Source organism: Tenebrio molitor, chromosome 1, assembly GCF_963966145.1.
Source record: "Tenebrio molitor chromosome 1, icTenMoli1.1, whole genome shotgun sequence".
Classification (NCBI taxonomy): domain Eukaryota; kingdom Metazoa; phylum Arthropoda; class Insecta; order Coleoptera; family Tenebrionidae; genus Tenebrio; species Tenebrio molitor.
Window position 1 is genome coordinate 33,779,235 of NC_091046.1, and position 26,663 is coordinate 33,805,897.

Here is a 26,663-nt window from a genome sequence, read left to right on the forward strand (position 1 = left end):
TAAACGATTACCTACTTATTTTCTGCGTTCTATGCAGTCTTAAACATGGTGTAAATACCGAAATAGTCGTATTTTCGTAAAAAAAAAAAGCATGAAATTTGTTTTTTTTTTTTCCTTTTTACATTCTTGTAGAGTGCGAAAAAATGAAAATTTTTGCCATTGGAATTTTTTCACTCTCTTTTATTTATCAAGGTATAAGCGAAAAACGAAAAAAGGTTCCATTTTCAGGGGGTGATTTCACCCTTTGAAAGAAGAATCTATGGTAAAATGAGGAAAATCTCCAAAATGTGCGTTGTGAATTCCAAAAACTATAATCGTACTGTCAAGAAAAAATGGCAATCAGTTTGAATATTTACTTTAATGGTTTTCGTTGGAAGATTTTTTAATTTCAAAAACGCCCACAAAGGCGTATTTTTCATTACTATTTTTAGTTTGTTCATATTCATAAAAAAAATCGAACTTTCGACTCATTTGAAAGGGCAGTCGGTTCAGCGTTTTCAGCAACTGTCTTTGAAAAGCGACGAATTTTCGACACGCAGGAAGCGGGTTTCTCGTCCCTTGAGATAACGCGGCAATTGAACCGAAGCCATTCTGCGCTTCTTCGAATATCGTCATTGTGGTCTAAAGAAGGCATCCAACACCGTCGACCAGGAAGTGGACGTTCTAAAAGAACGAACGAACGTGAAGATAGACGTCTCCGTCAATTGAGTGTAAGAGATAGGTTTCGCCCTTCAGCTGAAATGGAGTGGATTGGGTAAAGGACCAAGGGCGTAGCAAGGGGGGGGGGGGGCAGGTGGGCCCGGCCCACCCCAGAATAAAAGTAAAACATATTAAAAACAAGATACATCTGCAATATGTATCTATCATCTGTCCCCAGCAAAAAATCATTGCTACGCCCTTGTAAAGGACCTAAAACAAATAGTGTCAAGTCGAACCATTTATCGGCGTATTGCATGGTTTGGTCTTCACTCCTACCGGCCATGTCGACGATTTCCACTGATACAATTGTACAAAGCAGCCAGACTTTAGTGGTGTCAACGAATCCCCATTTTGTTTGTGGCAAAATGATCGCCGTGTAATGGTTAAAAGGTTACGTGAAGAGACGCAATTTGGAGTTTGCTGTACGAGGACATGGCGGCGTACCACCAGGTGTTATGGGTACAGATCCTCTTTGGTCTTTATCAGAGGCAGATTAAATGCACATTGATATATCGATGAGATCTTAAGACCCATTCTATTACATTTGATAAATAAACAAGCTGGAGTAGTTTTCCAGCATGATAATGCCCGACCCCATATCGCACAAATTAGTAAAGACCTTTCTGCAACAAGCAGAAGTAGAAATTCTTCCTTGGCCAGCTCGTTCCTCGGATTTAATGCCATAGAACATCTAGTTGGATATCATGGGTTGACATTTAAGACGTTTTCCTCAACAAGCAAAGAGTTTGGAGCAGCTGCATCGTTACCTACAGCAAGCTTGGGATGAGATACATCAAGAGATCAATAATCTTATTTGGGGCATGCCCTAGTGAGTTAGGGAATGTAGGTATTGCTAACTGTGATGTCGCGACAATTTTTTTCCCTTAATTTTTTTTTTTCCCAATATTTCTTTATTTAAGAGAAGGAAACTGAAAATTTTAATTTTGTAACTTGACCCCTTCTTGGTGATGCATTTTTATTGGCACATAGTTTATTTTATGTGAATGAATCCACTGAAACTAGAATGTGGACTTATTTTAAACACAGTAACCTGCAGAGTAGACCATTAACAACTCACATTGTGCAAATAGTAATAAATCTTTCCATTATACTATTAAAATTTTGAGAGCAGAAGCAGGAATTAATTTATAACATTATAAATTATGAAACATGTACCTAAGTATTGACAAATTTATTACATTTCATGATTATATTACATCAGTTTATCTTGAATTATTTTTTGAAAAATCAGTTTGTAATTTTGTTGTAATTGTTCTTTAACATACGTGTATCACATATTTGGTTTATATTTATTACTTTTTATTGTTATTTCATGACATGCTGCAAAAAATATATATATATAAAAAATAATGAACAATAAAATTTGTTATAATCATACCTTTCAATGATGCTTGCCCTCATTTTAGATGTTATTGATGATGGTGCAGCACCACTTAATTTAAATACAGATTCAATAACAGAAAGTTCAGTAGATGTTGTGTCCATACCGGCAAAAGCTGTCCAGTCATTTACAACTAATCCTGCCCCAACAACTTCACTACCTCTATTTACAGTGCCAGCCTTAAATATAATGCTTAAAATAGCTATACTGCTGACAGTTTACTTACTACATACAACTAGTGGTACTTGTAAAAGAGATGATAATTCTTCAAGATCTACAACACTAGTGTTTGGATGGACTAATCCACCTTGGTTGCTCAATACACAGTAAGAACCAACTAATACATTACTTGCCACAGTTTGGCGGAACACTTCAACTTTTAAAGTGTCTGCAATAATTTCTTCAGTTTCCTAAAAGTTAAGTGTATAAAATACTGTTACAAAAATGTATACTTATTTATGTTTACATACTCGGTCCAAATCAGGATGTACCAATGCAACATAATCATTACAAGCTATAACATTTCCCAAAGCTGACAATCTCTCTTCAACTCTTTGTACCTTAACAGAATCTGGTAATGTATTTCGAATATGTTGCAATTCTGTGTCAAATGTTGTATTAGGAACTAGTAGACCATTTTTGTTCCCAACACACATTCTACCGATTATTCGACATCCAGCTAAAGAAGCGTGAACCACTGGGATTGCATCAGCAAAGTCCCCTTCAAATGTGCTAGAAAAATATGTGAAATATAGTTGTTTTGTGACCATGCCTGTCTCCACATCCTAACCTATAAAAATTTTCAGACCCTCCTATAGCAACCAAACAGTACGCGTTGGTCAATTTGGCAAAAACACCAATTTCATTGTTATTCTCGAATTGTACACGAAATGCCATTTTCCTATACCAGTTAGAACAATTCTAATTTAAAATAGATACGAAACTACGAAAGACCAAATGCGGAAACGAAAAGTTTTAACTGTTAATTAACTTTAGCTAATAAAAAGTGGACAAAACGCCATCCATACGCCATCTAAAAGAAATGAAATCCCCCATAGTATTTTTTGAGAAACAAAAATAACTAAAAGCGAGGCGGCGCCATACTGGCGTTGCCAACCCAACAGGTTGTTGCCAACCTTCAGACAAAATGGAGATACCAAGGAAAAAAAATTGATGCTTCCTTTGGCGGTACAGATTTAAACACACTGAACTTCAAAATTAACGCATCACTTTGATTTTTTTAATTAAAAAAGCAAGTTTTGAAACATTAAAAAAAATATATTAACAATAACAACTGAACCATGGGAAATATTTTCATATTTTCAACACATTTTCTTACAAAAAAAGCACATAAATGTAACTTGACTTGACAGGGTTTGTTTCTGAGCACTATTCATTTTGAATGGATCATCACTCTGTGTCCTGCTCTGAAATCTTTTGGTTAAAATCTGATTATGTACACCTACTTGCTGGTTTCAATGCCGGTATTTAATATTAACCTGTAGATAACGTATTTTAGGTAAAATATTCAAAACTAGTTTACTTTGCTTGATTGCGGGATCCGATTAGAGATTTGTCAAAAATGACAAAATCGTACACCTCTTCAAAATACACATACTCTCGTGTCAAAAATGGATTATTCCCTAGGATTTAGGGATATTCGTTACTAGGTTGCCATAAATTTGATTAGGTTGGAGGCTATGTGGTTTCTGTTTCTGGTGACAAACAAAAGATATCCCAAAAATGTAAGACAGCAAATTAATTGTAACAGTTGCAAATGACTAATTTCTCGCTAAGTGATAGATGATTTTTCGTTTCACAATCAATCTTGGTTACTGGCGGCATATTTATTTGGATTTAATCTCTCAATTCAAAGTAACAAACCTTAGGCATTCAAAATAACTTTTGGAAATTCTAGTTACACACAACATGAAAAACGTTATTTCCCTAAAAGTTCGAATTCTAGGGAGTAATCCATTTTTGACACGAGAGTATAGTGAAATTTTTTTAATAAACAATCATCAGTGTCAAAATTAAGTAAAAAACCATACTGTACCACCCTAAAATTTGGACATATGGACCAGCTGTATAACAATTTGACACCAAATCCTGGTTAAGGTTATGTTCACTTCACTTCCCGTACCTTTCTTCCGTGAATTCTTTTTCAAAACAAATTTAATGAGAAATCAGGAGAAACCTTTTCGAATTTGAAATAAACTCTCGCTCGTTAGAGCGCAGGCTCAGTTACATAAAAAAAAATGTTGACACTCAATGTGACCAATCGTATTATCAAGAAAATCACAGTTTGGCTCATACCAACAAGACAACGTTTTGACAATTGTTTATTAAAAAAATTCAACTACAGTGTGGAATAAAATGATTTACATCTAGTTACTTTTGCATTACCCTTGTAAAAATACGAAATGCCGCTCTACAAAAAAAAAAAGGGATGATATGAATGCAAAGTAGAGATTGAAATTAAAAAGGAGCTAACAAAAGCAAGTCACAGCTTGTGTTGAAAGTGGCCACCAACGTTTGTTAATTCAATTTAGTAAATTGTAACAATTGTCAATTCGATTGATGACATTTATTGACAGAACTAATAGTTCGGCACTTCAAAAAAAAAAGTAGAGCGGTACAGGAAAATTCCAAAGGTAACTAGATGTAAATCATTTCATTCCACACTGTATAAGTACCTAACCTGAATTATTATCTGTGACATTGCATTTACAATAGAAAAAAGCTGTATCCTAATTCCTTGATTACACCACAAAAGTTACTAAAATCACAGAATAGAATCAATCAGAAGGCAAAGTCGGCAAAATCGCCTTTGATCTCAGTCAGCCAGCGGCAGCCATTATTATCACAGAACACAAACCTTAATTATTATAGAGTAGAATATCAGGTCCGCATTTACAACATGTGAGCCCGAGGTTCAGGTCCGGACTCGCATAAATTGTTTTGAGTTATTTGGCCGAAAAGTACATCGAATTATAGCGATAATTTGCACTAGAGCAAAACGGTCGTCAAGAAATTACCTTAGATACCAGTTCAGTGCAAATGTCATGACTGTCAACGACACACAAAATTACGTTTATTTGTACTTACCATGTAAATTTTCCTCAGGAAATAGTCAGCCAAAATTCCTCTCGTGCATGTAAAATTGTCTCATAATTTCCTCTCGTGCGCTTCGCGCACTCGAGAAAATTAAATTATCGACAATTTGACATGCACTCGGGATATTATTGTGATAGGCGCTTATAAAAAAGTTTTTCCAGAAATGTTACAAAGTACGGAGTCGAATATGAATATAATTAATTCAATTCAAGAAGTATCAAGAATCACACAAATGGAATAGAACGAGGTTTTAATTATTAATAAAAAATAGAAAATAAATAAATAATACTTAACAACGTAATATTTTGTCATCCATATGTGACAATTTCAGTAAAGCATAATTTAGAGTATTTTTTTATGTGACAGAAAAATTACGTTCAAAAGTTAATGAAAGTACTATGGCGGCCAAAAAATTTTGGACGTCACTTTCTTGACATTCAAGTAAAGTGTAAATAAACCTTTAGGAATCGTAACCCCACTTCCGATTCTTGTCATTTTGACAATCAATTTAAACTGTTTGAAGCTCAGATATTCCAAAAATCCGATATGAATGAACAAAATTAGAGCAATCGTACATAGATAACCTGAGGTAAACGTTCTGTGTAGTAGAAATGACAAAATAATTTTGAGTTTTGAAATTTACCACCCAAAAAATAACGTTCATAATCAAGACGGTAATCATGATGACAATAAAGTACGGATTACAATTTTTTTTTTTTTGAATTGACAGACAGACGGCCAAAATTTTTTGTCCGCCATAGTACATACCTACATAATAGTAGTTTCTTACCTTGCTCGATTATGTTCTTTTGGAAAAGTGAAGAAAGCCAAATTACAGTTGTAGGCTTTGTTTTCACATTTTTTTGCCGTACAAACCATGCCACCTTTGAGCTTACTCATCTTAATATTATTCATGTATCGCCACCACTGGTAGAAAACCAATTGCGTCAACCGCGGTTATGATACGCTACTGACTTCTACTCTGAACTTATGGCCGCTTCATCTGCGGACTTTTCCCGCCCAAGAGAGTTTGTCTTCTGATTGATTCTATTCTGTGCTAAAATCACTAGGACTAGATTAATGCCTGGATTGCCCGGTTTCCAGAACGGTCCAATAACTTAACGGCCTGTTAAATCAAGCGTTGCTATAGAAACGCTAGAAAGTGACCAATCACATTACATGATTTTTGTATTTATCGGAGAGTTAACTAACTGGCCAAATAAAATGTTTCCAGAAACCGGGCCTTAGTTGTTAGTATATTGAAAATGGATGGAGCTTGAATCTTCAAAACCCAATGAAAAATTATTTGTGAATTTAAACGAAAGGTAACAAAAAAAGACAGGTAATTTGTGCAACACGGAATCGATTAGTAAAAGCAAAATACGATAAGCATAAAATAATAATATAACACATTTTTTTAGACGAACCTTGGGAATTATGTTTTGTCGCGTTGGTGTTAGAAAACGTTAACGTAACCAGAACTAGTTATATTTATTTAAAACGAAAAGTTCCTGCAGTTGTTAATGCGGGTGGCGGGTTAAATGTACAACGCTCGCTAACCATTAACTTTTGATTTTTGCATTAACTTAGACAATATCCGTAATAAGTGCATAAAACATAAGTTTTTTAATAACATTTAATTAAGTGTTCAAAGTGTAATTTTTTTCTTTTTTAAATTACCAAGGTGAGCATGAAGCTAACCTATTTTAATTGAATTGGTTAAAAAATAATTATAATACTTTTTTCCAGTTCAGATAGAGAAAATTTACATGGCAGGCAAAAGACGTCGCCCAAGTACATCTGATACTGGTGTTACAAAGGCTAAAAGAGCCAAGTGTAAGGAGCATGTTTAAGGTGCATGAGTGCACATAACCTAAAATATCATGTTTTAGTTACTTTAGACAGTGTGAAATTACCTGAAACAACACGCGAAGGAGTTCTTCTTGTTACAGGATCAGGTGATTGTGGTCAACTTGGCCTTGGACCAGATGTTTTAGAAAAAAGTAGACCTGCAGTAGTTCAAACAGAAAATGAAATTGTGGACATTTGTGCTGGAGGAATGCACACTGTTTGTTTGACAAAAACTGGAAAAGTAATCTTCATGGTAATTGTTATGTATAAATAATTTTACAGTCTTTACTTTAGATATTGACTTTTGGGTGTAATGATGAAGGAGCTCTTGGACGCATTACTGAAGGTATTGAAGATGCAGAATGTACACCTGGTGAAGTTGAATTGCCTGGAAATGTTATTCAAATTTCTGCTGGTGATTCCCACACAGCAGCTCTCTTAGATGATGGAAGGGTTTTTGCATGGGGAACATTTCGTGTAAATATATCTGAAAATTAACCTTTCTTATTTTATACTTGCCTTATTTAACTAGGATTCTCATGGCAACATGGGTTTAACGTTAAAAGGAAATGAAAAGTTGCCATATGAAATAATACAAGATGTACATGTTATTAAAATAGCATCTGGAGCTGACCATATTGTATTTTTAACAAACCATGGTGAAATATATACGTGTGGTTGTGCTGAACAAGGACAGTTGGGAAGAACTACTGAAAGAGGAAGCAGTAGAAATGCACGAAGTGGAATGGGTAAGGGTCAAATAGGTATGAAATAATACATGTAGTTATTTAGCAAATACTCATTGTTTTTATGTATTTTAGCAAAATTGTTACAACCAAGTCTTATTAATTTAAAGCCTAGTTTAAGGTTACATTTTGACAACATTTGGGCTTCTACTTATGGTACATTTGCAAAAGTAGCAGGAAAAAATGACTTATATGTATTTGGGCTTAACAATTATAATCAAATAGGTAAACGAATAAAAATATATCATTGTAAAACCTTTAACATATTTATTGCAGGTTTAAAATCTTTAGGACCTCAGTATTTACCAAAATTGTCAAAAGAATTTTCTAAATATAAGTGGAACATGATTGCATCAGCTGAACATCATACTGTTGCTTTAGATGAAGATGGCAAAACTTATGCTATTGGCAGGAAAGATTATGGTCGGTTGGGACTAGGCAAGGATGGTGATCATGTAACTGAATTAACTGAAATTCCAGTTTTACAAAATAAAAAAGTTGTTCACGTTGCTTGTGGCTCTTCCACATCCTTTGCGGTCACAGATAAAGGTGTTAAAGTTCACATAGAAGTATTTCACTTTATTTAACTTAATTTTTCAGGAGAGTTGTACGGCTGGGGTATGGGAACTAATGGTCAACTAGGTACAGGAGATGAAGATGATTGTTTTGAGCCAACTTTAATAAAAAGTAAGCAGTTGGTAGACAGACCTGTTTTTAAAGTTAGTTCAGGGGGGCAACATGCACTAATATTAGCAACAAATTCTAACAATAATAAAGGCGATGCCTAATGCTACAGTATTGTTTGTAATTCTACAGCTGCTAACAATATTTTTATGTATTTTTTTTTGTTCATTTAAAATTTATAAAAATATCCCACAAGTGGAAAATCTTAAAATGGCCTGATTTGTGAGTTGCTTCGTAATAGATAGTTTAATTATAAGTATTGAAAGTGTTTTGTTTACATTTATCTCTACTGATATATAAGTTTCTGTAAATGTTCCACTGCCTTAGTTTAGATTTTATGAAATGTTAAACCAGATATTTAAAAATATTGTTGATGTACAGTGAGTGCAGCAATATTATATATTTTTAAAAAATATTTTGTTCTTTTTAATAGTATTGTAAAGCGACACAATTTTTGCGGCTTCCGTGAGATAAAGACAAGTAAATCCGCTATTGCAGCATGTCAATTAAGTTTGTTGCTAAAAATTGAAATGATCACATTGTGGTCGACTTTTACAAAAGTTAAATACTAGAATTTAGGAAATGTCTAACTTGAAGAAAAAGAAAAATAGCTACAATTACACGTAGTTGGTCTACTTTTTGTAATGGAACTTTGGAACTAATAGCGATGAGTTTTGCCAAGTGTCAATTGTACATCTTTATTGTTTGTATCATTTACATAATAATTATTTAAAGCATATAGTGCAATTTGAGTTGCTACAGTGTAACAAGTAATTCAAGTTGGTATCTTAAATATTGAAACAAGTGTTTCTTTAATAAACTTTTCACTTTTGAAATTTAAAAAATAAATGCAAAATCAGTACCCATGTTTTTATTTATATTCTATACATTTTGCTTTAACTATAATAGTGTGTAAAAAATGAAATATAAATGTTGGAATTTTTTTAATATAGCCGGTTGTAGAATAAGATGAATTTTACATTTACAATTTAAAAGAAAGTGATTACTGAACAAAAATTTAACAATCGATACCTGTATCGTAGCAAGTTTTTAAACAATATTTTTAAAAAATTACAGTGAGCGTTCAGTAAATTTAGCCCAATATCGCTCTGCTGATAATGTAATTCCAGGGACAGGCTTGGTCGAAGGAAGTTTTGACCCAGGTGCTAGAGACACATCAAATTTTCTTAAAATTTCAGTAAAGAAGAAAAATATGCATGTTTTTGCTAAAACCTCTCCGAGGCACCGTCTTCTCCCTAAAATGAAAATACAGTAAATACACTTATTGCTTAGATTGTTATACAGAGTGGAGTGCAAGAAATCTTTGGAATCTGTTTGCTACAAACGTTTTTCTAAAACCATTGTACAAAAATCCGCGTAGCACTTAAGTATAATCCAAAACTGTTTACCTAAACCAAATGGAATGACCTTTTCATGCGGTAGTAGTAAACCGTTCTCATCTAAAAATCTTTCAGGCATGAAAATTTCAGGATCTTTCCAATATTCTGTACTAGTGTTTATTGAATAAAAACTGAATAGAATTGTAGTGTCCTGTAACAAATGTTGAATAAATTTCAAAAAATCCTAATTAAAAGCGTACCTTTGGTAAAAAGTATCCGTCCAAGTAAGTATCTTTCATTACTCGTCTAGGTCCAGCAATCGGAGTTACATGACGAAATCTAAGAATTTCCAGTATGACTGCTTCTACGTAAGGCAACCTACAATTGAATAACGGTTTTATACATCCCCTCAAAATATATTAAAAACCAAACTTGTGTCTGTCCGAGTAATCCAAAACGTGATCCTTATCAAAAGTTGCGTCGAGCTGAGCTTGTACTTTTTTTTGTATATCTGGATGCAGAATCATCAACAAGAAACCGAAATCTAATGTTCCACTTGTAGTCTGAGTCCCAGCAATAAAAAGATCCAAACAAAGCATTATCAACTGATCATCTAAGAGAAATAATAAAACGGTTTAATTTTTAACAGCGACATAAAAAATAATGTTCATTACCATTGAAAACTTCCGAGTTTTTGTTGGGCGTCTTAATCTCAGAAATATAACGATATATCAGATCATCATTTCGTCCTTCTTGCCACATTTCTTGGTGTTCTTCAATTGTTTTCACAAAAAAGTTTTTTAATTTCTTATTAATCTCCTGTATTAAATTATAACCACACCATTCTGGTGCTATAAATCTTAACCACGGGTACTGCGTCAGAGTTCCGCCAGTCATATCAAACGCTTTTGATCTTACACTAAACAAATCTAACAATTCGTTCAATTGATTATTTTTTCTCGATATTCTAGCACCGGTAGCTAATGTCCACAAGACATTCAACACAGCAGGTGCTATAAATTTATCAACTTGAACATTAGACCCGTCCTCTTTCAAAGTAGACAACATTTCGACAACTTCGTCTCGTATCATTTCTTCCATTGGTTTTTTACCAAAACCTAAATTTCGTAAATGACGATTAACAAAATTTCTTTGAATGTGCCAGAGTTCTCCGTCGGTGCAGGTAACGCCTGTGGATATTTGAAACAGTTAGAATTTAACATGTCTCCTGAGACGATTTACTGACCTCTTTTCTTTCCCATACAACGCAACCTTAAAAAGAAATTGTCAGGGCGTCCCTCAAATTCCTCACGGATTAACACATCTCTGACGATAGGATACGAAAATACTGTAACTACATATTCATCTCCTAGTTTTAGTCCCAGTATATTTGTTTTATATCTTTTAGACAGTTCTGATAAAGCAAGATGTTGTCCTCCTAGAGCTTTTGAGAGTTTCTTCAATTCTGGCAAGTTACCCACAAATGGCCACCATGGAGGACCTACACGTGAATTATTTCTCAATAGCAAGGCAAGATACAATTGTATAGCAATTTACAGTGTTTTCCTTTTGGTTTTCCTCTTTTGTCAATTATGTTTCACTATTTGTCAAAACTATTTCCTATCTCTATTAAATGTCGAAGTGACGTAAATATGATATAGTTTTGAGAAATAATGAAATATAATTGACAAAAGAGGAAAACCAAAAAAAAAAACAGTGTACCTATATTTGGGGATACCTTGGCCTTTTTAAAAAGTAAACAGGAAGTAGGTCAAAAATTGCAATGATTTATTATTCCAAGAAATTTTTTTAAAATGTATGTATTTTATTGTCCTCATCTACATTAAAATGGCATTGTTATTTAAATTACTCGCTTTGTTAATAGTGTCATATAGTCATAGATAGCCCGAATTTGAAACAATCGTGAATGGTATATATCACTAGTTCATTTTGACTAATAATAATTATGTAATATCCGCATCTAAAGGGCCAGTTTATAGAAAGAGAATTAAATATTTTATTCCAATTAAATTTTAATGCGCGATTAACCCATGAATCCGAAACTTCGATTGGTTCAGTCCACTTCATTCCTACGGTTCAGTCTGATCGCGTGTTCAGTTAATCTCGCATTAGATTAAGATTAACTTAATTTCGCTTGTGTAAACTGGCCCTTAATTAATTTAACTTAATTCAACAGGTTATTTGGTTTTGGCATGGCTTATACTGGGTGCCCCAAAATTCGCGGAACAAAGTACTAGTACTATCGCGGCCAAAATACTTTGGTCGTCAATGTGACATAAATGATATTCAATTGTAAAGCGAGCTTTAGGATGTTTAACCTTATTTTTTACTGTTGTCAAAATTATTTTAATCTATCAGTGTCATACAGGTGGGGTAAATCCCAGCTGCGGAGGCAGGGTTCAAAAGCAAAAGATCAACATGGTCACGGTTTAGACAACCTTCAGAAGCAAGTAAGACGATTTATCCAAAACTGAAGGTGCCATATTTTTGACAAGAATAATTTGAAATTGTCATGTATATTGACATTAATACTTGATTTACATTTGAAGTGTCAAAAAGTGACGACCAAAGTATTTTGGCCGCGATAGTACGTTGTTAAGTAGTCATTAAGATATCAGGTAAAAATGTCTGAAAAAAAACTTTTTTGTAGAAGATATGGACCTATTCGTTACACTAAATGTGACAACATTTAAAAACATTCTAGATATAAGGCATTCACGATCTTTTTGGGACCGAGTTGGCTATGACCATCTAGTGATTTTGTTGGCAGTATCTCGGTGATAACTAAATTCCCTAAAGGAAATTGACACTTTTTATCTTCGATCGTATATAGTAATATATACTACGTGGATGCGTAATGCAACGAGTTGGTGAGACACATTTGATGTTCCAAAAAATTGAAAAGAGATAAATAGACACAAACCCATAAGTCTAAGAGAAATAGCTACACAACTTGCACAAGTTTGCTCTGCGCATGATCAATGGCCAACGTTTTAACAATTGACATCTGTAAATCTGTGATTGTGATTGACATTATCAGTTCTTGTTTTTCTCTTGTTTTTCTTATATTTTTCTCTCGTTTTTCTCTAGTTTTTTTAAAAACTGAAAAATGAAGTTTTGTTACGTGTGTAAAAATAAAGATAATCACTGAATACATGCGCCTGCGTAGAATGCAACATTCCGGTACACATTGTGTCGCTTTTTTTGGAACACGAGGTAGACAAGGTATTAGGCATCCACGTAGTATATATGATCGAAGCTTTTTATGTTAGGTTAGGTTGTTTTCAGTTTAGGGTTATATTTTCTGAATAGGTAAATTGTTGCCGGATCTCTTAAATCTGGTCTGTCCTTTTTAAATTAAATTAAATGGTTTAATAGAAATTTTTTTATCGTAATAATAATTATTTTGGCAATTTTGACTGTCCCTTTGACGGAAATTTAAATTATTTTTACACACTTAATAAATCATTTGGTTTCTTACGAATATTAAAATAATAAATCTGGCAATGCGGTGGCAAGAAAATGTCGAACAGACACTGACAGACGAAAAAAATTTGAAACCGTTGCATCACTGAGCCAGTTAGTCCAACATGAAAAGAAAAAATCATAGCCTACTCGGTCCCAAAAAGATCGTGAATGCCTAATATGTATCCCAATAGTCTGCAAATATTTCATTTTTGTTGTATCCATGGAAATGAGAGGGAAAAATCAAAGCCATGTTGCTGCACGTTATTTGAGGTAAAACGAACATAAAATGACTACTTGGAAATGCTGGAAATAATGAACAAAATCATTGCAAACCTGATCAGAATTATTAGGTCACTGGCTAGTAAAAGACAAATAGTAAAAATCTTTTTTAATATTTAAAATAAATGAGATCAAAGCTGCACCTTTTGGGCCCCCATATCTTCAAATCTAAGAGGTATAGAATTTTTAAATTATTTTTCTCATTATTTTCTAACATGAGTTGACATTGCCTCATTGAGTTGTTCCGCGAATTTGTTTTTTTAAATTTGCCGTAGAAGTAGGCGTTGGAGAGTCGATTGAGAGCGCACCACTCGTGTAAAAGCCTGATTTAAACAGCTGATCCGTGATCCGTAACCTGTATAGTGCGTTCACAATCGACACTTCAACGCCTACTTCGACGCCAAATTTAAAAAAACACCCGTTATAGTTAATCAGTTAATCACACAAAACGACTCGTTTGGTAAAAATTGGGGAACAAAAAATCTTGGAAATCTTTTGCGAATTTTGCAAAATGTTATAGAAAAGTTTCATAAATTGACTGGTTAAATTAACACACGTATTTCATATACAGGGTATATGGTCGAATATTTTTGAAATGTTATTACGGATGTTTATTATTTATTTTATTATTTTCATGATTTATTGGTACTATGGCGGACAATAAATTTAGGCCGGCAAATTTCTGACATTTCAAAAAAGTCAATGCAAACGACCATTTATTGTCATTATGACTAATGTGTCAGTTTGTCAAACTGAAGGTTTTCAAGCTGTTTGGCGTTTCCTTCGCCTTTTTCGTAACTTACAGATCATGACGCACTAGCATAACTGATTTGTAGTAGCACTGCTCTCTGGTGCACGCTTCTTTTCCCAATTTTAATTTTGATTATCGCTGTCACGATGACAAGAATGACAAAAATCGAAAATGGGGTTAGTTGAACATAATGCCAGCTTCACATTTTGATGTCAACTCAATAACAGGCCGGCCTAAATTTATTGTCCGCCATAGTACCTATTCATAAGCATCTCAAAACTATTTATTGTAACTACGAATGGTATGATGCAGGACTCGAGTTAATAAAACCCACTTTTTTAAATTAGTTTTCGGTAAATCGAGTCATGCATTTTTTATAGTAACAGAAAACAAACATTAGTCAATTTAGAAAAATGTCAAATTATAGTCTGTTTTTTAATCAAAAAACCACGACCTGGTGATTTAGGTTTGCAATAATAAAATTTTACTAAATTTAGGGAATTGAATGATATCTATTGGCCAGTCATTGCTTGTCATTTTTAATGTCCTTGAAAGTACGCAAATTCGCATTTAAAATTCGAACGTGTTATAGTTTGTCCAGCGAGAGATTGGTATGACATAAAAATCACTAAATTCTACATATGTATAATATGTCCCCGGATTGAGTTCACAAGAGTTTTACGCAAAAACTTCAGAGGAATAATATTTTTTGCTTCATTTGAAACTCCCATTTCCGTTACTAAAATCTCAGTATTGATATACTGTAACTGCATTCTTAAATTAACATTTTCTGTAAAAACTTGCACTTAGAATTAATTTTTATGTTATAAATTTTATTACAGTGCCTTGGTTGTTGGCAAACAACTTATTACTGTTAGAAATAATTTCAAAATGTTGTCTTTAGAACATAGAATTTATTTAATCCAGTGTTGGACCGGTTTTCGTCACATACGTATAAATTTAATAAAATAATTCCCAACACTTACCTATATATCACGCATGGGTGTATAGAAGCTTATAAAAAAGTTTCTAAAAACTGGATCAGTGACTAATTAAAAAAAAAATATATAGTGAAGACCTGCCTAATAGTGCTGAAGAGCTAAGACAGCACATAAGGAAGGCTCTAGCATCATTATCATTAACAATCGAAGAAATTCGAAATACTTTTAAATAACTAACTGTAGGGTTGAATTATGTGCAGAAAACAGCGGAGAGTTAATAGAATACTTTTATATTCAATTATCGTGTGATTAAAAAAAAAAAAAAAAACTAAAACATTTTTTCTGCATTTTCTTTTATTTCTTTTATTCCTCTGTGCTTTTAATAACAGAAATTGGGGTTTCAAATGAAGCTGAAGTTTTTGCATAAAATCAAAAACATTTTTTTCCTCTTGTGAACTCAATCCGGGGACATACGGTAGTCTTTGCCAAAACCAAATAACCACCAACACTGCAATCTACCCAGAAAATCAACCGGCAACGTTATGTACTTAGATTTGATTGGTCTAGCATCCTCGTAATATCAAAATTGCCATTATAATTTTGTTTTCACCAACCGGATTCAACAGGTGGTGGTAACACTTATTTGGGTTTGGCACGGACTATAGAGAAAGTACATAGTATAGCATTTTTACCCCTAATAGAAATATTGACTAAAATCATAAATCACACCAACAAAGAAACACTTTCAATCCATTTACAGGTAAGAAACCGGTCATTTTTGCCCGTTGGGTGTCACCAAATATTTGGCTGAGGTTATTTAACACCCCACCATAAATTACCGGACGGGGTGCTTTACGATCTGTTTCTTTGTTGGTGTGATTTATGATTTTAGTCAGTACAAATTTCTATTCGGGGTAAAAATACTAGGTATATAGTATTTTTATCTTCCTAAGGAATTTTGGCTTAAGTCATAAATAAAACGAACAAAGACCCTACTTAAAGAAATTTATTGTGATATTGTACCTGTCAATCACTAGCCGGCCTCGGAGAAAAAAATTACCTGGGGTAGTACTCAAAATATTTGTCGGAGACCGTCTAGTAATTGACAGGCACAATATGACAATAAATTTCTTTAAGTAGGGTCTTTGTTCGGTTTATTTAGGGTTTAAGTCAGAATTCCTTAGAAAAGTTACAAGCACTATACCTAGCGCACCTAAAATATATCCTTCAAGCAGTAACATTTTTGCCCTGAAATTATGCTCTAATTAATGTATTCTAGTGCATTTTGTAGTGTTGGGTTAATTTAATAAAATTTAAAATTTCCCAATCTCTTGCTGGACAAAGTAAACTAAAAATGCCTCGCAAAGTGAGACAATGGGTGATATTCATAAAAAATAGAACATAGGTAGGTACTTACTTATATTACTTATAATTCATAAAATGTAATTGTAAATACTTTTGTAGGATTTAAGGAGATGCATTAGCATATGCTTAGAAAATCATAGAGAGATAAGTTTCTATTACTGTCTATACAGTGAGTTTTTTTTAAGACTGGCCATAGGGTTTTACATGCTAATTTTTCAACCCCCTGCTAACTTTTGTTTTGATGAAAATATTCAAACCATTTTTGGAATAAAGTTGGAAGATTTTTTAAACTATCGGATAGATTACAATTCAAAATGCTAAACTGTCGAAAAAGTTGTGAAAAAAATATTTTCAGGGCGCCGAAATAATAGTACGTCGAGCGGCCGCCAGAGTAGCGCCATTGTCGGCTCAACCAGCACCTGACGATTTCCACTTTTGGACGCTTTCGGCGCGCTAAAAAATATTTTTTTTACAACTTTTTCAACAGTTTGGGATATTGAATTGTAATCTACCCGATAGTTTGAAAAATCTTCCAAATTTCTTCCAAAAATGGTTTGAATATTTTCATCAGAACAAAAGTTAACAGTTGAAAAATTAGCATGTAAAACCCTATGGCCAGTCTTAAAAAAAACTCACTGTATTCATAAAATAGAGAAGTTACTCACAAAATGACAAGTCTGCTATTCATTAGACTTATAATAGTTATTTATTTAACGAGTTCGTGTGTAATTTTGGCTTTTTTTTGGCATGAGTGGACCAGTTTAAAACTCGAGTGAAACGAGAGTTTTAAAGGTCCACGAGTGCCAAAAAAGTCCAAATTACACAAGAACGAGTTGAATACAACGTTTTTTTGTTCGACGAGCCCCTTAAAGGCTCCGAATGGCTAAAAATCTTTAAAATTAGCTTGACGTTTCCTTTTGACAAGTTGTCAAATTTATCAAAATCCGTTCACACAGGCGAAAATTCTCAAATTCTGACAGTGTCGAACAAAAAAAAATATATATAAGTCAATTTACTAAACTACGTTATGTTTGTCATACCAAAAAATCAAAGAACTTATACAAGGTGTAACAGAAATAAGTAGGTACATTAATTTTAACCAGTAATAGAACTCGTCATGATGAACAATTTTTCTATGTACTATGGCGGCCAAAAAATTTTGGCCGTCACTTTCTTGACATTCAAGTAAAGTGTAAATAAACCTTTAGGAATCGTAACCCCACTTTCGATTCTTGTCATTTTGACAATCAATTTAAACTGTTTGAAGCTCAGATATTCCAAAAATCCGACATGAATAAACAAAATTAGGGCAGTCGTACATAGATAACCTGAGGTAAACGTTCTGTGTAGTTTGAGTTTTGAAATTTATCACGCAAAAAATAACGTTCATAATCAAAACGGTAATCATGATGACAATAAATTACGGATTACAATTTTTTTTAATTGACAGACAATGACGGTCAAAATTTTTTGGCATAGTACCATTTTTTCCACCAACACTGCAGCAGATAGTGCAGCAGCGTTTTCTATATTTTATAGCTCCATAACTGCACAATTACGAATTCACTTTTTCAAAAGCCGACCTTTTTGGTTATAATTCGCATGTCATATTTTTCAAGGGTAACTAGGTTTTCTTAGCAACCGTGATTTTTACGTGAAATTGAATGTGAATGGATTTGACGTCTTCTGACACTCTTTGTGAAAAAGTGAATAGAAAGTGTTGAAAAATTTTAAAATGGCCTACCCGGAGGACAAAAAAGGATGAAGGTATTTTATGAGGTCTCATCTTTATCGAAAAAGATGAAATTGGTTTTGATTTGGCTGGTTTTGAAATTTTGTCACAAAAAAAAAGTTTGCGGTCAACGAAAAAATTTTGTAATCAACTCGTTTGTTAATGCGCGATTAATAATCTCATCTATTAAAGGCACTCACTCGCTACACTCGTTCGTGCTTTAAACAGTTTCGATTATTAATCGCCTTCATTAACAAACTAGTTTATTAAATAACTATTAACTCATTAACGAGAACGTTTACAAAAAAATATATTTAGAAAAGTTGTTGCTCTTGATGAGTTTTATTACCAGTTAAAATTAATGTACTTAGGTATTTCTGTTACAGGTTGTATGATGTATCTGCTCATAAGGACAAGCATCTGTTTATGAATATGAATTCAAGTACTGTCGCGAGCAAAAAATTCTGGTCGTCAATGTCACTTCAAAATTTGGATGGATTGTCACAAATTAAAAAAAAATCCCTGTGTGATTGTGCCCATGTCAACAAAGTATCAAAAAAAATGAGAAAAAAATGACAATTAATGTCATACAACATGATGATAGGTTATGATATTTACGACCGTTTTACAGTGGAGCATTTTCCATTGCGTCAAAGTATGATTTTGACGACCAGTTTTTTTTTTGCGCGCTACAGTATAGTACAATGGCCGGCAAAAAAAGTTAGCCATTATTTAAATGTCAGTGTGTCTAGAGTGATGTTACGTATAAAATGTCCTTAACGCAGAGAGAGGAAGGAGTAACCTCACTTTTATTTTTGTCAAAACGCTCAATGACACTTCTAATTAACGTAACCACAAGATGCATCAAATGGTACATACCTATTTATTATCTTTGAGGAGATTCATAGTGCTGAAAACAACACAAATGTTACAGTTATTATAATTAATTTGAGATTCGAAAAATTTTTGAGTGACATGCGTTAACCTCATAATAATAAAAGACAAAATGTCATGTCGTGGACTAACATTAAAGCATTAGTTACACATTTGGATTTTTATGTGACAGAAAAGTGATGGCTAGCTTTTATTGCCGGCCATTGTACTAGGCCGGCCAAAAAATTTTGGCCGTCATTGTCTGTCAATTAAAAAAAAAAATTGTAATCCCTACCGTCTTGATTATGAACGTTATTTTTTGGGTGGTAAATTTCAAAACTCAAAATTATTTTGTCATTTCTACTACACAGAACGTTTACCTCAGGTTATCTATGTACGATTGCTCTAATTTTGTTCATTCATGTCAGATTTTTGGAATATCTGAGCTTTAAACAGTTTAAATTGATTGTCAAAATGACAAGAATCGAAAGTAGGGTTACGATTCCTAAAGGTTTATTTACACTTTTCTTGAATGTCAAGAAAGTGACGGCCAAAATTTTGTGGCCGCCATAGTACCGTGAGATCATTTAAATTTATAATTAAAATTGGCTATGACTTTAAAATTAGATTGGCGACACCATTGACATCTTGATTTGATTTGTCAAAGTGGCGCTTCAAAATTCAATACAGAATATGAAACTGAGTTAACAGTTGTATCAAACACCTGGCTTGGATACAACTGTTAACTCGCCGTTTCATATTTTGTATTAAAATTTAAAGCGTCATTTTGGCAATTGAAATCAAGGTATCAGCGGTGTTGCCAATATAATTTTAAAGTCATAGCCTCCTTTGAGTATAAATTTAAATGATATCACGGTATATATGTAGGTACTTTTAGGTTGAACTGATACTTTTAACTAAATACTGAAGTATCTGCTTATAAGTAGATAATAATTTTTATGAATATCACCCCTATTATTAAATTCTCAAATTTGTTGTTATTAACTTTATTATCATGAGATTTTTCACCTTAGATCAAAAGTGTACAATGTTGCCAGCTCTATTTTGGGTGTAAATTGCGGTGTTGTGGTTCTTTGATAAAAAAACACACTACATAGTCTGTTTTTAATCAAAGAACCACGACCTGTTGATTTAGGTTTGCAGTAATAAAATTTTACTAAATTTAGAGAATTTAATGATATCTATTGGCTATACAAGTCAAGGCCTGTCCTTTTTAATGTCCTTGAAAGTACCCAAACTTGCATTTAAAATTTGAACGTGTTATTAAAAATGCCTCGCAAAATGAGACATTTTTTGTTAAACTCTCAAATTAGTTGTTATCCACTTTATTAACATGGTACGCTACTAATATCTCTACATAACCTCCATTTTTATATGATGAGATTTTTTACCCTATAGTTCATTTTTTAATGCTGTAGAAAAAGTCAGGCAGCCAAATATACACTTTCAATAGTTCACTAGATTCCTATTTCAATTTTGTAAATTACTTCAATCCATGATGCCATATGCCACAATAAATGCACTAATGTCAGTTCGTGTCACTGTCAATTAGGTATTAATTTAAAGGCTAGTTTGGTCAAGGGTTTTTATACTTAATTATCGATGGGCCGCACAGAACAAATTATGTTCAACGAAAAAGTAAGTCGCCCTTATTCGTATTCGAAAAAATATGATGTTGAATATTTACAAACATATCTATGATGAACATGCGGAACTTAAGGGGTTGGGGATCCGGTTAAACTAAAGAAGAGCAGATGTGGGAATTGGATGTGCGTATTGAAGTGACCGTGGAACCACTGATTATACACCTTGGAGAGTCTGATGACGATTCGGATTAACCAGAAGAATTCGAAGATGAGAGTTGATTTTTTAAATCCATATTATGTATGTCTAAGTTGTGGTTAATTATTGTTTTGATTTACTAACTTACTGCTTTTTTATTCATGAATTCGAGATTAAACACATTATTAAACACGTTTTCTCATTTCAATTAAATTTTTTTATCGAATGTCAAAACCTTGTCAGAATGACGGAGATTTTGACAACCAGAATTTTTAGCGGCATCGTGGATCCATTTCAATTATAAATGAATTTAAGGTATCTAGGCAGCATTGATAACTGTATATTGGGTTGCCTGACTTTTTCTACAGCATTAAAAAATGAACTATAGGTCAAAAGTGTAAAATGTTGCCAGCTTTATTTTGGGTATAAATTGGTGGTGGTGACGAGCAATAAATTTTGAATTGAAATTGAAATATTTCCCTGCTTTATTTTGTCAACTGTCAACAAAATGTCAATAATTGAATCATCAAGGGATCTTTTTGAAAATATTTTAATAAGGTAACAATTAAGCAATTTTGTCCCAATATACTTACGTCTTATTTTATTAAATTTTACATAATGATAATTAATGTCATACAACATGTTAAAGGTTATGTTCGTTTTACATTAGAGCACTTTCCATTGTGTCAAAGAAGAACATTGACGACCAAAATTTATTGCTCGCGACTGTACTACTTACTTATAAAATAAAATAGTCTTCGGATCGCGGTAGCCATTAAATGTAAAAACCATCTACAGAATAATTTACTTCTACTGTCCGTGGTTTTTATCTGTACTTCAAAATAGTGCTAATCTGTCGCGGAAATCATTTAAACATAAACGAGGCGAATAAATCCAATCACCATTTTCACCACGATTTCCATTACTGTAAAGTTTGTCCAGCGAGAGATTGGTTTACATAAAGATCACTAAATTCAATGTAGAGAAAGTAGTATCTAGCGCACATAAAATTTGAAATATATCCTTCAAGCTTTTTGCCCTGAAATTATGCTTTAATTAATGTATTCTAGTGCATTTTGTAGTGTTGGGTTAATTTAATACAAGTTAAAATTTCCCAATCTCTCGCTGGACGAAGTATAGTATAATTTAATAATAAAAATTGTTGTCCTCTTTGAAACATTTTGAATTATAACCTGCTAACTTGAAAGTCAATGTCAAAAATCATTGAAATAAATAATTTCCTAGATACTCGTAGCTTGTTAATTCAACGGCTACTCTGATCCAAAGACTTTTTGATCATATTATATTTTAATTAATAACATATTTCTAATTTATTCACTAAAACTTGGAAATGGACAAATATCTACTATTCGCAAACATTACTGTGTACTCTAAATTCTGGAGTATGTAATTCGAATATTTCGAATATCGCGCCACGAATAATTAAAAATTTTGAAAATCTTGTTCAAAAAACAAAAAAATAAGAAATTTCTAAACATATAGTAGACTCAAGTTGCAAAAAACCGCTTTGCCTTTGCAACAGCACTTTTATGGCATTAGTCATTTGAAATTACTTTAAAACTGTACTTATATGGAAAATATTCAATCCAAACTATGATTTTCTGGTCCCTTTATGCATTTATTTGGTTCACAAATATTGAAAAAATGCTGTTGCAAATGACAAGTGGTTTTTTGCAACTTGAGTCAACTATAATTATGTAGACATATTGCCACATTCGAAGAAAATTTAAAATACCAAATTTCAATGTTAAATTAATGTCTGTTTCTTGTTATTTAATTATTTATTAACAATTTGAAGTACATTTTTTGGGTATTTCAATTGTTCATTATTTGAAATTCAGATTCCAATTCAAGAATAATTATTTTCATGCCATTTCTGTTATAAATGTTCTTACCTGGAGGAAGATTCTTCGGTCTTCTGATTTGATTTATGAGGTAACTCAGTATTAAAATAGAGACCACTGCTATTAGAATGAACAACATTGTGACCAACTCACAAGCAGATAAATCAAATAAACGACCGCTTTATATAAACTGGAGCCGTCACTAAACTATATCTGTTACCAAACCATCTGTAACTGAATGCCTACTACTTTGCCACCGGCTAATTACTATCAAGGGCGTCACAGTCTGTAGGCGGGTCCTGGAACCGTCTAGGGATCGCCATCGGTTCCTTAAATGTCGTGTAGGTTCTCGCTAAAAATGGGTCGTTGCTAAGACCAACATCTAAATAAATTCACATAATTTGGTTCTAATTCAATTTTAATTGTTTAAAAATTTTAATTTTTTGATACGCCACTGGCTATTATATAAGCAATAGGTTTCAGCTGGCGATGTGATATCTTTGTGAACTATCGCAGAAATAAAACCTTAAACCTTCTTTATTTACAACAATAAATATGTTACTTTATTTTTCGAATATTTTGCATACTTAACTAAAATCGCCAAGATTCCTGTCTATATTAGACAGAGGTGAAGTACTACTAAATTTAACTAACCTTAGTTTACGTAACAGTAGTACTGCAAATATTAATTAATTCATTTGTTCTTTTTAGAAACATATTTTGTTAAGTATTAGTAAAGCTTGCAAAGTATAGTGTGGAATAAAATGATTTACATCTAGTTACCTTTGGAATTTTTGCACATGTAAATTTTCCAGTACCACTCTACTTTTTTTTTCGAAGTTATTAGTTTTGTCAATAAATGTCATCAATCGAGTTGACAATTGTTACAATTTTCAATTTACTAAATTGAATTAATAAACGTTGGTGGCCACTTTCAACACTAGCAAGTCATTGCTTTTGTTAACTCCTTTTCAATCTCAATTTTACATTCATATCATCCCTTCGCAATAAATCACATTTGGAATTTGGATATATATTTTGAGGTTAGGCTTTCTTTTTTTTTGTAGAGCGGCATTTCGTATTTTTACAAGGGTAATGCAAAGGTAACTATTATCCGTTCAGGATTGTTTCAAATTCGGACTGTCTATGAAAATCTGACTTTTTAGTTGGCAATATTGTAATTTGGCATAATAAATCTATTTTAGGTTATAATTGAATTACACTGAATCAATTAGGGAATTGACAACAAGACGAATATCTAATAACGAAACGTCATATGACAGGACCTGACGCCAATCTAACAAAAAAATATCGTGGCCTCCTGCGTGTTTAAAACAATCGTGAACGGCATATAGATGTAAATCATTTTATTCCACACTGTACATATTTAACATGGAATTTATAAATCAATATTGCTACTATACTATCCCTTTAGATCCAAAATTAAATAATAATTAATAATAAAATTAGTGAAGGTTTTGTATACTCGTAGTTATAATATGTACTTAGGTACGCTGTTTAGTAAACTAACTACTGATGATTTTTAACTAAAAATATTACCGGGTGATCAAGAAGGACTGTTTAAGTTGGCAGTACAATTAAGAAAACTTTTTAATTCGGTTATTTATAACACTGCAACTGGATATGTTTTGTTGGTTTAGAGGCCGATTTCAAGTTGAGTTGCAACTTGTATTGTTTGAGAAAGATGACGTATAAGGTACCTGTTCCAAATAAGGCCCGCTCGAAAATAAGGCCCACTTATTAGTAATTAATGTGTAGGACAAAGATAGCTACACATTTGCGCTGCACCACCTATTTGTCACCCTGACTTGAAATCGGGCTCTTATTTGACAAATATCTGATATAGGTATTGCATTAACAACGACAAGCCACCAACGGTAATTGTTCACTTTAACTACTTCTGGAATTTTTGCGTTTTTTCTGGCTAGACAAGCTCAGGGTGTCCTCCTAGATCGTTTCCCACCATTCAAACCTTGTGCAAATGAATTTTCCTTACCCTTTAGTTATACTAAGCCATTGGCGCGACCTTGACGTGACCTTGAAAGACAACAAGAGAAAAAAAAGGCATTTGCACAAGGTTTGAATGGTGGGAAACGACCTAGGAGGACGTCCTGACGCTGTCTAGCCAGAAAAAACGCGAAAATTCCAGAAGTAGTTAAAGTGAACAATTACCCCACCAACAACTGGAAGTTACTCCTGTTATACGATTTAAAATACGATCCAGTGTTACCAACTTAAACAGTCCTTCTTGATCACCCCGTAGAAAGTTACTTTTAAATTGTGGTTGTCAGTTGTCATTAGGCACTATGAAGCAAATTGTTACAGTTTAACCACTGATAGTGATATTTAAATGTTTATACATTAGGGTTGTTGTTGATAAGATCATTGTTATCTGTTGCAATGTGATCAATTATTCTCAATATTAAGTTGTCTGTCTTAGTGCGGTTTCACAATGGGCGTAAGAATAAAAAGTACATAAACATAGTCCGTGTTGTAAGCATAATTTTAAACATAACGTCTTGAGCGTTCACAATATGTATAGTTCTCCCAGAGCTGCTGTGATTTTATGGCAGGGTACCATTGTATAAACGTTAACAACACCGACAATAGGTTTAAACCGCAAGTACACCCCTAATCGTAAATTCGTCCAAGTACTACCCTGTAAACTGACAGGTATAGAACGAAAATGATGATTGACAAGGGTCTGTTTACGTCGCTTATCGGTATCTCAACAGGCGTAATAATTACTGTTGCCCTGCCATAAAATCGCTGCAGCTCTGGGAGAACTATATACATAAAGTTGACTCAAACTTTGCCTTTGCAACAGCACTTTTATGGTATTAGTCATTTGAAATTACTTTAAAACTGTACTTATATGGAAAATATTCAATCCAAACTCTGATTTTCTGGTCTCTTTGTGCCTTTATTTGGTGCAGAAATATTGAAAAAATGCTGTTGCAAATGACAAGTGTGTCTTTGCAACTTGAGTCAACTTTACTTAAATATTATAGTTCATTTTTCTGACTCTAAAGGCTCGATTAATAAACCGATAATGTTCAATTATTCACCGAAGGGACACCAGATGAAGATGGTGGCACCGACCGTTTCATTGTGATTTTACCTTAAAAATATTTTATCATAAGGGTCACTATTGTCTCATTCATAATGACCGGAAAGTGTGTGGCCGGTCTAGAACATTTTGAAATTCCCAAGTAAGTTATTAAAACTTTAGAGGACGATGCGATGTGAAGATGACACGTTTGAGGTTATGTCTCGGTGCATGTGAATCATGAGCAATTTAACTTGGAAAATAATAAATAGAAAGACTTTGCGGCGTCTCTGTAACGACTCAGGTGTCAAAAATAAATTACTCCCTAGAATTCGAACTTTTAGAGAAATAACGTTTTTCATGTTGTGCGTAACTAGAATTTTCAAAAGTAATTTTGAATGCTTGAGGTTGGTTACTATGAATTGGGAGATTAAGTTCAACTAAATATGCCACCGGAAACCAAAATTGATTGTGAAACGAAAAAACATCCATCACTTAGCGAGAAATAGAGCCATATGCAACTGTTACAAGGAATCCGCTGCCTTACGTTTACGATATCTTTTGTTAGCCACCAGAAACCACATAGCCTTCAACCTAATCAAATTTATGGCAACCTAGTAACGAATATCCCTAAAGCATAGGGAGTAATTTATTTT

At 33.1% G+C, this 26,663-nt stretch overlaps 3 protein-coding genes across 4 annotated transcripts; 1 reads left to right on the top strand and 2 right to left on the bottom strand.

Annotated features, from left to right (window-relative positions):
• Nucleotides 1–1,876: 1,876 nt before the first annotated feature.
• On the bottom strand, nt 1,877–3,172 carry eIF6 (eukaryotic translation initiation factor 6). The gene is made up of 5 exons (XM_069036753.1): nt 2,892–3,172; nt 2,572–2,833; nt 2,335–2,511; nt 2,099–2,280; nt 1,877–2,040 (listed from the first exon to the last, which is right to left on the bottom strand). Exons 1-5 carry the CDS (start codon nt 2,996–2,998, stop codon nt 2,031–2,033), a joined length of 738 nt encoding a protein of 245 aa, XP_068892854.1. The 5' UTR covers nt 2,999–3,172; the 3' UTR covers nt 1,877–2,030.
• Nucleotides 3,173–6,722: 3,550 nt separating this feature from the next.
• Rcc1 (Regulator of chromosome condensation 1) lies at nt 6,723–9,361 on the top strand. 2 transcript variants are annotated; one of them, XM_069036750.1, is made up of 8 exons: nt 6,723–6,902; nt 6,968–7,054; nt 7,111–7,310; nt 7,364–7,546; nt 7,602–7,833; nt 7,891–8,040; nt 8,092–8,364; nt 8,416–9,361. In XM_069036750.1, exons 2-8 carry the CDS (start codon nt 6,988–6,990, stop codon nt 8,601–8,603), a joined length of 1,293 nt encoding a protein of 430 aa, XP_068892851.1. In that variant the 5' UTR covers nt 6,723–6,902; nt 6,968–6,987; the 3' UTR covers nt 8,604–9,361. The 2 variants fall into 2 exon arrangements, with proteins under 2 accessions (XP_068892851.1, XP_068892852.1); XM_069036751.1 differs by having other exon boundaries at nt 6,973–7,054.
• On the bottom strand, nt 9,356–23,189 carry LOC138122479 (probable cytochrome P450 305a1). Its single transcript, XM_069036749.1, has 7 exons — nt 22,989–23,189; nt 11,086–11,340; nt 10,514–11,029; nt 10,272–10,452; nt 10,100–10,217; nt 9,909–10,050; nt 9,356–9,755 (listed from the first exon to the last, which is right to left on the bottom strand). The coding sequence occupies exons 1-7, from the start codon at nt 23,074–23,076 to the stop codon at nt 9,571–9,573; spliced, it is 1,485 nt and encodes a 494-aa protein (XP_068892850.1). The 5' UTR covers nt 23,077–23,189; the 3' UTR covers nt 9,356–9,570.
• Between the last annotated feature and the right edge of the window lie 3,474 nt (nt 23,190–26,663).